Source organism: Lytechinus variegatus, chromosome 19 (assembly GCF_018143015.1).
Source record: "Lytechinus variegatus isolate NC3 chromosome 19, Lvar_3.0, whole genome shotgun sequence".
Lineage (NCBI taxonomy): Eukaryota > Metazoa > Echinodermata > Echinoidea > Temnopleuroida > Toxopneustidae > Lytechinus > Lytechinus variegatus.
The window spans coordinates 15,923,173-15,934,643 of record NC_054758.1 but is presented as its reverse complement, the minus strand read 5'-3'; the positions used below and the strand labels follow the sequence as shown (position 1 = coordinate 15,934,643).

The 11,471-nt window shown below is 37.0% G+C and overlaps 1 protein-coding gene across 1 annotated transcript; it reads left to right on the top strand.

The window, feature by feature from the left end:
* The first annotated feature begins 848 nt into the window (after positions 1-848).
* LOC121406164 (synaptotagmin-2-like) lies at positions 849-11,189 on the top strand. Its single transcript, XM_041597183.1, has 7 exons — positions 849-1,128; positions 5,654-5,822; positions 6,967-7,103; positions 7,898-8,150; positions 8,988-9,232; positions 10,126-10,240; positions 10,813-11,189. The coding sequence occupies exons 2-7, from the start codon at positions 5,672-5,674 to the stop codon at positions 11,142-11,144; spliced, it is 1,233 nt and encodes a 410-aa protein (XP_041453117.1). The 5' UTR covers positions 849-1,128; positions 5,654-5,671; the 3' UTR covers positions 11,145-11,189.
* Positions 11,190-11,471: the final 282 nt, after the last annotated feature.

Below are 11,471 nucleotides of genomic sequence, written 5' to 3'. Positions count from 1 at the left end.
CTCTATATTGTTTATTTATCTCATTTTTAAACTTCGATGTGAGTATTTTCTGATTGAATATATGTAGATTCGTCTCATTTGGGGCTAAAACATGGAAAGTTCCTGTCTAAAGAAAAAAATATCTCCCAACAAATAGGCCCTAAACATCAGCATGACTAAAAGTTATAATCTGTATCATGCTGTTGAATTTTATTTGATTTTGTTTTTAATATGCAAAAATAAAAAAAATTGACTCATGGTTTACTTATACGAAAAATAGTTAATTTTGTAGACATTTTCGTCAGAAGCGACACTGCAGGCACATCTGCTTCAAGTTATGTTTTATTTCATTTTTTTGTATGCTCGTTTGATTTGTCTGTAATATTTTTTTTTATGGCTTGCATTTTTGCACATAATTTTTTGTTTGCCTGTCTGATTGTAAGTGGGTCTGTTCATTTCTTTTCTTGTTTCAGGGGCCGCGGAACCGGTGGGAGGCTGGGGGCTTCAGCCCCCCCCCCCCACTTTTTTTTCCAAAACAGTGTACAAAAACGTAAAATTGACCATATGATTGTGATTTTTAGCATGGTCAGCTGCCTCCCCCTTTGAAAACCGTTCCGCGGCCCCTGTGTTTGTTTGACAGTATACCTCTCCAAAGCTTGTCTCCCTTCCCCTCCCCCGTGACCCACCCGTATACCCACGGGGGAGTGGTGCGTTAGATACCACTGATAGTAGTTGGATATAGTACTCCGTGTGTACCAGCATTTTCATGTATTCTTTATGAGAAGGAAGCAGAGACACTCTTATATCCTAATACGCACTGAAAAAAATACCTGCAATTTTTTCAAGCAGAACACTAGAAAAACGTAGGTAAATTGATAAAAAAAAGCTTCTACCCAGGGTTACATAGTATAATGCCTGCTGTGCCACAAAATTTAATCATCATAGTACGGTCGCAATAAATTATTATTTTATTCTGATTAAGGCGTGGATCCCGGCTTGGATAGAACTACTCGTTTCGGAATAATACTGCTGGATGTTTCGGCGCTTTTCCATGTGGAATCAGGGGCGGAATAGCAACAGGATTATTGGTTGTTTTTAACATGAATTCAGCAGAACTCGTTCTGAGCTTGCAGCATAGGCCAAACTGACGTGAGTGTACATTACTTTGAGGCCGTCGTCAACATCAAGCAGGTCGCTCATGACGGCGGTCTCCCGCGTTCTGAAATTCAGTTAAATAATATTTTTCGTACACTTTTTTATATTCAGAAAGATATTTTAAATGATACGTGTGTCTAAAATGTGTATATATGTAAAATCTATGTAATAATTGATTATGTTGTATTATGTTTGTTTGTATTTATTTCCATATAAAAAGATAAAATATATACATGATCTATTTTACATAACATACAGAACATGTTGAACATGTGGAACGCAGAAATAAATTTCAAGCAAACAAACAAACGTTGCCAAAAATATTTACGGTGGCGTAAACCGCCAAAGCGGTGTACATATAGACTCGGGACAATACTAGTCACATCGGTGTTCATCAACTCCCATGGGTATTAACACCGTAGATTGTTACTTTAACACTATATGGTGTTAACTAACAATATTTAATATTATTATTATCGTTATATTACTGTATCGAACAATAATGTATTATGATTGTAATGTATAATGTACCGTGATTTATGTATCATGTAATATGTAAATTCAACCTTCCGGCTAACCTGATATAGGTTGCCTGGGGGGTGTTTCACAAAGATTTAAGTATGACTTAGAGTCGCACTTAAATGTCTAGTTGCGCGCAGTATAAAAGGCATGACAGCATTGGTCAGATCATGCCAAGAGGACGCGCACTTCTGCGTATTGATCAATAAGATTGCGCGTTGCATATCATGTACGCGTCGACATTTAAGTGCGACCTAATAAGTCATACTTAAATCTTTGTGAAACAGCCCCCTGGCCTGGTTCCTGTTATTCTTGATCTCTAATAAAGACATGATGTACTACTACTGTTCGAACTATAGGATGCAATCGTAAAAGGGACCCAGCTAGCCTTGGTCATGAAATGCTGTGTTAGAAGGAGAAAAACAGATTGGTGAAAGTTTGAAATAAATCGGGCCAGCTATAAGAAAATTGTGACTGCTTTAAAATTGAGATCCCTAATCGGACTATGTAGATTTCGAATTGGCAACAGTATAAGTAAATTATGACAAGGGGCAAGAAACACTTTTCCATAGCATGAACAGGCCATGTATTTGATTATCAGAGATTTTTTTCTAAGTATTCGCCTGGGGCAGTAATCTAAATATAACTCAGGTAGTATTGCGTTATGTCCTCATAAGAAATATATAATTTGTAATAAAACTTTTGGAAAAACAAAATGACATTTTGGCATTTCGTTGTATTGAAGTATAGATTAAGAGTATATAGTCGTTGCCTTACATCACTATGACATCACAAATGCGACCAATTTGAAGTCTCCATGGGTATGGTGATTACCAATTACAACTTTTTTTAAAATTCATAACTTAATTTCACATTGGTTGCCCTTGCCCTATATTGTTAAAACTTTCACCTTTCAATTCGTATAGATTTTCCTTTTTTCCCTACAAAAACAAGTTTTTATTTGGGTTGCATTCACCTTTAAGACCTCGTGTTGTAATCCTATAGTGATGGTCACAACACCTCAGTTTGAGTGTTGGATTATACTGCATGGCTTGACCTGTGTCCTCGTTTCTTTCCTGATGCAATTTTCACTCAATCCGAGGGATCCGAAGACACTTTTGACTAGAAACAATTTCCATAAGTTTAAGAAATCCTCCAAGGTCCAAGACAAAAGGTCTATAACACTTGCACCCTTGCAATTTTCTACTCTGCGTAAGCCTTTAACAGTCGAAAGGTTTCTTCTAACTGCTTGAATGATTTTTTAAAATGTATTTTGACTGTCGGATCAGGGAACACAACCGTATTATATAGTCTGGGAATGGGATACCGAGGTCTACATGAATACATGATGAAGAAATTGTAGAATGCTGTAAACACTTCTTTTTGTCATCTCGAAACCAGAATTATATTGACTGGCGAGCGCTGGCGAGTTTATGCTTCTACAAAGGTGTGTGTGTGTGTATATATATGTGTGTTTACATATATATATATATATATATATATATATATATATATATATATATATATATATATATATATATATATATATATATATATATATATATATATGTATATATATATATATATATATATATATATATATATATATATATATATATATATATATATATATATGTAAACACACATATGTATATATATATATATATATATATATATATATATATATATATATATATATATATTATATATATATATATATATATATATATATATATATAAAATAATCATAAAAGGTATAGTAAATGCCGAAGAAATAAAATCATAGATTTTAAAAGGAGCATAGCTCTAAAAAATGAAAGGTAAATATATATATTTATGATTGTGTGGAGGGTGGTTGGGGCGTGGGTTAGTGAGGGAGTGTGAGTTTGGTATCTGTAGGCCTACAGTCATGACAGTGGTGCTCAAAAGTTAATGAACCTCCTAGAATAAATTTAGAAAGTGTCCAGATTATGTCATTTTTAAATATTCAATTGTGACGTCAGGACTTGTGATAAAATATTACATTATATAGTTGGTTTCTTTGGTCTCGCCAAGCATTGTAGCATTGATAGTTATGGAGTGTATTTTGCGGTTGGGGTCACTAATTTTTTAGCACAACTGGAGGGCCTATATCACCCCGCAAATTCAATATTGCGTTGTGGCCCAGTGGATTAGTCTTCGGACTTTGAAACAGAGGGTCGTGGGTTCGAATCCCAGCCATGGCGTAATTTCCTTCGGCAAGAAATTAATCCACATTGTGCTGCACTCGACCCAGGTGAGGTGAATGGGTACCCGGTAGGATTTATTCCTTGAATGCTTTAGCGCCTATATGGCCGCTCAGCTACAGCCGGGGTAATAATGATATACCAAGTATATTTCAGCGCCTTGAGCACATAATCAATGTGGATTTGGCGCTTTAGAAATACTCTATATTATTATCATTATTATTATTATATGAATGATGTATGAATAAAACTGCTTCTAATTTGTTTCATAATAGAATTATATTCGGAGGTTTGATCACAAAAATCTCATGAAAATGCATCTTAGGAGCCTACCATGTTATCAGTATATCACTTCAGCCTTACACATTTAGATATGGACACCTTAACGGAAATGAAAAAAAAAATCCAGAAGGATCTTTCACAGAATTAGACTTTTATGAAGGTAAAGAAAATGTGCTCACTCGCTTCGTTCGTTTTGTCACACATAAATTAGGTAGTGCCCTTTTAAGAAAATCAAGTAGAAGAAGCAGAAAAAGAACGAGAGTTGTTGTCCCATTCAAATTTTACAATATTCAATTCAACATAACAGAACAATGCCGATAGCATTTTGACGTTTGCTCTATATAAAATTTTCTGGTACGCTAAATGAGTCGGTAAACCCAACAAAATGTTCCCGAATCATTTGAGTAATATAGATACTAATATGAAAACTATAAATGACACACACATAAGTAAGTATGTACTTTTATACTGCATGCCCAGTCATATTTTTACACTGCAAAAACTCTGGTGTTGAATTAACACCAGCCCGGAATCTATATAGTCCACACCAGAGAAGTGTTTAACAACACCAGTTCCGTTTTGGTGCAGATATGTGTTTATACAACACAAATTAGCATCAAAACAGCATCGGTTTGATTCCAAACTGGTGTTGTTTCATTACTTCTCTGGTGTGAAAATAATACATATTTTCTGCTGGTGTTAAATCAACACCGGAGTTTATGCAGTGTACCCGGTTCATGTTTAGAATATAGGCCTATGTATGTATGAAAAACTGACCCGTATAATTCTGAATAGAGTGAAATTGATGACGATCTATCATGTCTATGCTGCATAGAATAAAGAAAATAATAATAAAGTGTATACAGACGCTTTATACAGCGTTTCACGGCCTTGCTTAAAAGCATTTTAGCAGATAGCAGGATTTTTTAACCGCAATAAATAAAGAAAATACAACTATTTTCCTTCCAAAACAAATTGAAGAAGAACGGAACATTGGGAACAGGTTAGCTTGTGTGAAAACTCAATCAATAGAAGTTTGAGAAAATTTGAACAAAATTGATAAGAAATAAGAAAGAGCATTTGAAATTTGAGGTAGACATTCTTTGACAGAACATAATTTATGAACTATTTGGAACCTTTGATTTCTATTTCTGTGACATAATAGTAATAATAATAATAGGCATTTATATAGCGCCATCTATCTAGATTCTATTCCGAGGCGCGTTGTTATTATTATTATTACCCCGGCTTTAGCTCGAGATGCCTTTCAGCGCTCATGCATTCAAGGAATTAATTCTGCCAGGTACCCATTCACCTCACCTGGGTCGAGTGCAGCACAATGTGGATAAATTTCTTGATGAAGGAAATTACGCCATGGCTGGGATTCGAACCCATGACCCTCAGTTTCAAGGTCAGAAGACTTATCCACTGGGCCACAACGCTCCACACTATATTAATCCATTAAATGTGTAAATATATCCCCCCCTCCACAGAGAATTGATACCGGAGAGATGACACATGCCCAAAACGATCCGTCCTACCAATCTCGCATCGATGCGGCTATCTTCTGGATAATCCGCGTTGGGATACCAGTCGTAGCTTTTATTTGTATCGTCGTCATTGCTTTCCTTATTTGCTTGTGTTGGCGGAAGAGGAAAACCGGTGAGTATATTGGATAGCTGAAAATGAAACACCAGGAATATTCCACGGGTTAGGTAACATTGTTGCACGAATTGTAGATGAGTGCAATATTGGCCGAAACGACGGTAACATTCCTGTTTATGAGGCTTACCATGAAGATAAGCCATGTCATTCAATATAATCATATATTATCTTTAATGATCATTGTTCGTTATTTGTATAGACCGTGTACAATAACGAAATGGTATTGCAGTAAACATTACAGTAAGCTTTCCAACTAAGCCTGTATGAACTTTGTCAGATTTCGGTATATAGGACTACATAGTGCAATATACGCTTTGATAGTTAACAGGCAATTGATGTTTTAAGGCAATGCGAGCAACCAGCCCATACACTAGCCCATAGCACAGAATCTTCTTTTCCCTGAAGTCTTACTGTAGAGTACCGAAGTGTGACGTCCTCAATTTTCACTTTTGGCATTTCAGCGCTTTTTATACCATATTTGGTAGAGCATGATGAAAAAAAATCCACAACCGAAATTTGGTGAGAATCGGTCCATCGGGCCCCAAGATATAACCTCATGAATACATAGTCGATTCGGTTTTCGTTCTGGGCACTCCACTGCTTTAGTTGATTTTGTTTGTAAAGTTTTTAATTCACTAGATAACAAGAAGATATTTATTACACTAATTATCGATTTAAGCAAAGCTTTCGATACTTTAGATCACTCGATTCCTTTATATGAATTAAAAACTTATGGTATACGAGGTGTTCTCTTTTCAAAAGTTATTTGTCAAATTGTAAGCAATATGTCTTAGTTAACAATCACAAGTCTGATGTACAGGTCATTGGATGTGTGGAGTACCCCAGGGATCCATACTTGGCCCGCTTTTGTTTTTGATATATGAATGATATTTGTAATACATCTCGCACTCTTCAATATAGACTATTTGTAAATGACACCAGTGTGTTCTTCCTCCTATCCCTTTTCATCTCTATTTTTACTCTCTCTCTCTCTCTCTTTCCATTTCTATCTCTCCTCATAAACCCCTTTTGCTCTCACATACTTTCGCCCCTTTTTTTTCACTTCACCTCTAATTTCTTTTCTCCCGCCTTCTCCTCTTTCCACTTCTTTTTTTGTTGTATTCCATCACCATGGTTACAGAAAAGAAATCACGTGATGAACATGCTCTAGAAAATTTCCCGCCATCGAGGTCCATGAGCGGCGTTGAAAAGATATCCCTTGCATCCACTTCGTGTTCCAACACCTCAGAGGGTTATGGATCGCTCCATGTCCATGATGTAAGTTCCAAGACAAACAAACGTAGAGGGCGTCAACAAAAGTTGTGCTTTCAGAGTTGTCACCTCTTGTGGGTGTTTCATAAAGATGTTAGTAAGTTAAAGACGACTTTAAGAACGACCGGTGACCCTTTCTTACGAGCTAAATAATCACTAATGTACATTTAATGGCCAATATCATTTACCACAAGAAAGGATCGCCAGTCGCCAACCTCAACAAAAAGTTTATTTGAATCAGTAGAGAAACATTAATATCTAAATTTTGAAAGATTTTACAATAGTAGCCTAAGAAAGGACCAACCTGACTTAACCATAAACTGTTAAAATAATGGTAATTCAACATGTTCAGGGAGGAATAAAGTTCTGTTTTACATGACAATGAGGATAATATTAGAATTTTTCATACTTCATAATTATAATTTTAAAAAATGAAATATTATAGTGAGTGGATGACGTCAACAGTCTGCTCATTTGCATACCGACCAGCATGTGCACCTAACTATTTTGTGAAATTAAGCGAAACATTAAAATTCTATAACTTTCTTATTTTACATCGGATTTTGATGACATTTTCAGTGTTATGCTTGTTGGATTTTTCTCCTTTAATTCAAATGAACTTTTTGTGTTGGGGTAGGCTTGTCCTTTGAAGTAACTCTTAATTTACGGACAGCTTTATGAAACGGCCCCAGGACAGTATTTATTATAAGCAATAGAAATTTCAATATTATGCACAATTGATTTTAAATAAATGTTGAATACATATAAAATCTATAATTTTGTGATAATTTTCGGAACAGAGTCGCTCGTTGCTGCTCGGACGCAACGCCTCCTCCGTCCACGAAATCACCCCGGTCGAGAACATCCACCATCTCGACATCGATGACGTCGAGACATCTCCCGGCGACATCGGTCAGGTCCTTCTATCGTTATCATACAGCCAGTCGAACAAGCTGACGATTACGTTGCTCGAAGTGACGAACTTGTTGCTGAGGCCATTTTCAGAAAGCATCGATCCTTATGTTCGAATACGAGTTAGATCAAGCAATAAAGGTGACACTGTACATGTTATAAACAATGAAGAATAATAGATTGTGTCGAAAATTATTTTTTTTATCACCAATTTAGTTCGGGGCCTTTTTTCATATTGATCCGTACGTTTGTCCCTCATTCCATGTCATGCTCATTTCAATTGCCTAATTTCTTTTTATTTCATTCGATTTTGTTACATTCAATTCTATTTTGTGTTTCCATTTCGGATATCATGACCATTGATGTTTTATATACCTGGGTGCCGTTTCATAAAGCTGTTCGTAAGTTAAGAGCGACTTTAAGAACGACTGGTAAACCTTTCTTACGCGCTAACCCATTGCCAATGAACATTGTGGTGTCTACCATTTACCACAAGAAAGGATCACCAGTCGTTCTCCAAGTTGCTCTTAACTTACGAACAGCTTTATAAAACACACCCACCAGATTGAAATAAAAACTTAATTGAAGGGTTTGCTGTTTCACAAACGATCCGTCCGTTGGAAAACTTTTCTCATTACTTCCTCAGTTTTCACCCAGTACTCATGATAATTACACACACATTGGTGTTCAAATGAAGCCATGCAGTGCATATCTTATTTGCCGGGTATACTGAGTTGTCACAAGGCAGTCATGCTATCGGACTGAGGCATCAATAAATTTAAAATACATTTCTAGTTAACTTTAATTTTACCTTAATATTCTTTGAATTCATATCATTCTTATTCATTTCAATGTGCCAAATTTAATGTAATTCTCGATTACCTCTTTCACTCTTTGCTTTATTAGGTATTGTAACGGTAACGTCAAAGTTTGTTTGGTCTCTCCCTTCAACTCTCTCCTTCTCTCTTTCAACTACAGATCATTTTCATGATTTTTACTTCCAAAGCGCGGTCAAGAGGAAAACGCAGAACCCAACCTTTGAAGAAACCTTTGTTGTGAATCTTTCTCCCGAAGAACTAACGCACTACATCATCAGGCTCGAGGTGGTCAATTTTCATAAATTCTCGCGAAAGGACGTGATTGGCGAGATTTGTATTCCTCTTTATGACGTCACGACAACGAATGAGATAACGCAAGCTTACGATCTGAAAGAGCCGATGAAGGTTAGTTTCGAGGGGATATGAAAGTATAAGTTTATTTTTGATTAAATAAAGAAAAAAATCGCGCCCCTATTCTTTGATTTTTGTCGATCGCAAATGGGACTCTAGTCTCTTTCCTTATCTTCCCTACCCCCGCCCCACTTCTCCGTATCGCACTTCCCCTCCTCCCCTCGCGACCCCCCCCCCCCCTCCCTCTATCATTCTCTTGTTATTTTTCCATCTCTTTCTCTCTTCCTATCTCCCCCAGTTTCGTACTTTAATGAATCTATCCATTTTCTTTCATCATTTTGCTCTCGATTAATCGATATTGTTGGCTCTGAAACAAAAATGACAATGACACACTAAATAGATAATGATGATAAAACAACACTTCATTAATCACAGGGAAAAATAGATTGCAGAGGGTTTCACAACTTTCATAACCAGTTCAATTTTTTTTCCGAATTTCGCTCGTTATTCAGTACCTGAAGTAATGACCAAGAGGCCACTTCGTGAAATAATTAACGAATAATTTTACACACGAAGGATGACTCTTTTTGTGCTATTTTGGTTACTTTATACAACAAACCTTTTCAGAAGAGGGTGCATTTTGTCCCTCCCCCTTAATAATTAATGTACAACCAAAAGAAATAGGGTCATCACTTCCAAATGAAGGCATTTTGGTTCTCCTCTTCCGCAATTATGCCCTACACGATACGGGGTGCGCCAGTACTCACCCCCCCCCCTTCCCTCCCCTCCCCTCCCCTGTATCCCGGGCCCCGTATCCTCGTCTGAACTAGCTGACATAGATCCAAATAAATGCTCCTGTCGTGTGTAAAGTCATGGGTAACTTTACGAACAGTTCATGAAACACCCATCCTGGTCGAAGATTGTTGATGTTTTGTTGTTTATTTCAGAAAATGTGCGGTGAGATACTGCTTTCTCTGAGCTACCTGCCAACATCACACCGTCTGCTTCTTGGTGTTCTAAGAGCGAGGAACCTTACGTGCCAAGATGACTCGAGAAATATAGGTAAGATGATGATGATGACATAGAGGACGGCGACGACGATGGATGTAGTGGTGGTGGTGACGATGATGATGATTATGAAGTTGTCGATGAGGACGACGACTGTGATGACGATGATGACAGTGACGATGATAATGATGATGATGATAGTGACGATGATGATTATGATGTTCGTGGTGATGATGATGGTAATAGTGACGATGATAGTGATGTTGATGACGACGATGATGATGATGTTGGTGATGATGATGATGACGATAATGATAGTGATGATGATGACGATGATAGTGATGATGACGATGATGTTGGTGATGATGATGATAGTGATGATGATGATGATGACAAAGACTGTATGTGATGATAATGATGATCATATTGTTTATGTTGATAATGTTAATGGTAAAGATTTTGATACCAGTGATGGTGTTCGTAATTATGGTGGAAATGATGATAAATGAGGGTGTTGACAATTAAAATTGACGGCATTGCCGAAACCATGCTAGTGTTTCTCTTTTTCCAAAGAACCACAATATCTATTATTGTAACCATTATATGACTTTCTCCTCATTTTACAGACTCTTGTGTTCGGGCTAGACTCATCATGGGCGGCAGAAAATGGAGGAGAAGAAAGACCCGCGTCGCAACGTCAGATGTCGACCCCGTATTCAACGACCAATTCTTTTTCGAAGTCCCCGCGGAGAAACTCGAACGCGTCCAGATTTTAGTCGCGGTGACGAACGAGCGAGACACCGGACAGGACTCGGATACGGATACCGGTTACAGCGAAGCCGAAGTCGGTCAAGTTATTCTCGGTTATCGGAGCACACCGCGGGCGCATGCGCACTGGTTAAAAATGATGACGAACCCGAGGGAGAAATACGCTCAATGGTATGACTTGACAGTCTAAACTGCCCCCCCCCCCCACTATAACACCACCAAGGAAAATAAATAATTATTTGCCAAAACAAATCACCATCTTTATAAGTCATTATCGTAGTAGTACTAGTAGTAGTTGTAGAAGTAGTAGTAGTAGTAGTAGAAGTATAATAGTAGTAGAAGTAGTAGTAGTATAGTAGAAGTAGTAGTAGTATAGTAGTAGTAGTAGTAGTAGTAGTAGTAGTAGTAGTAGTAGTAGTAGTAGTAGTAGTAGTAGTAGTGGTAGTAGTAGTAGTAGTAGTAGTAGTAGTAGTAGTAGTAGTAGTAGTAGTAGTAGTAGAAGTAGTAGTTGTAGTAG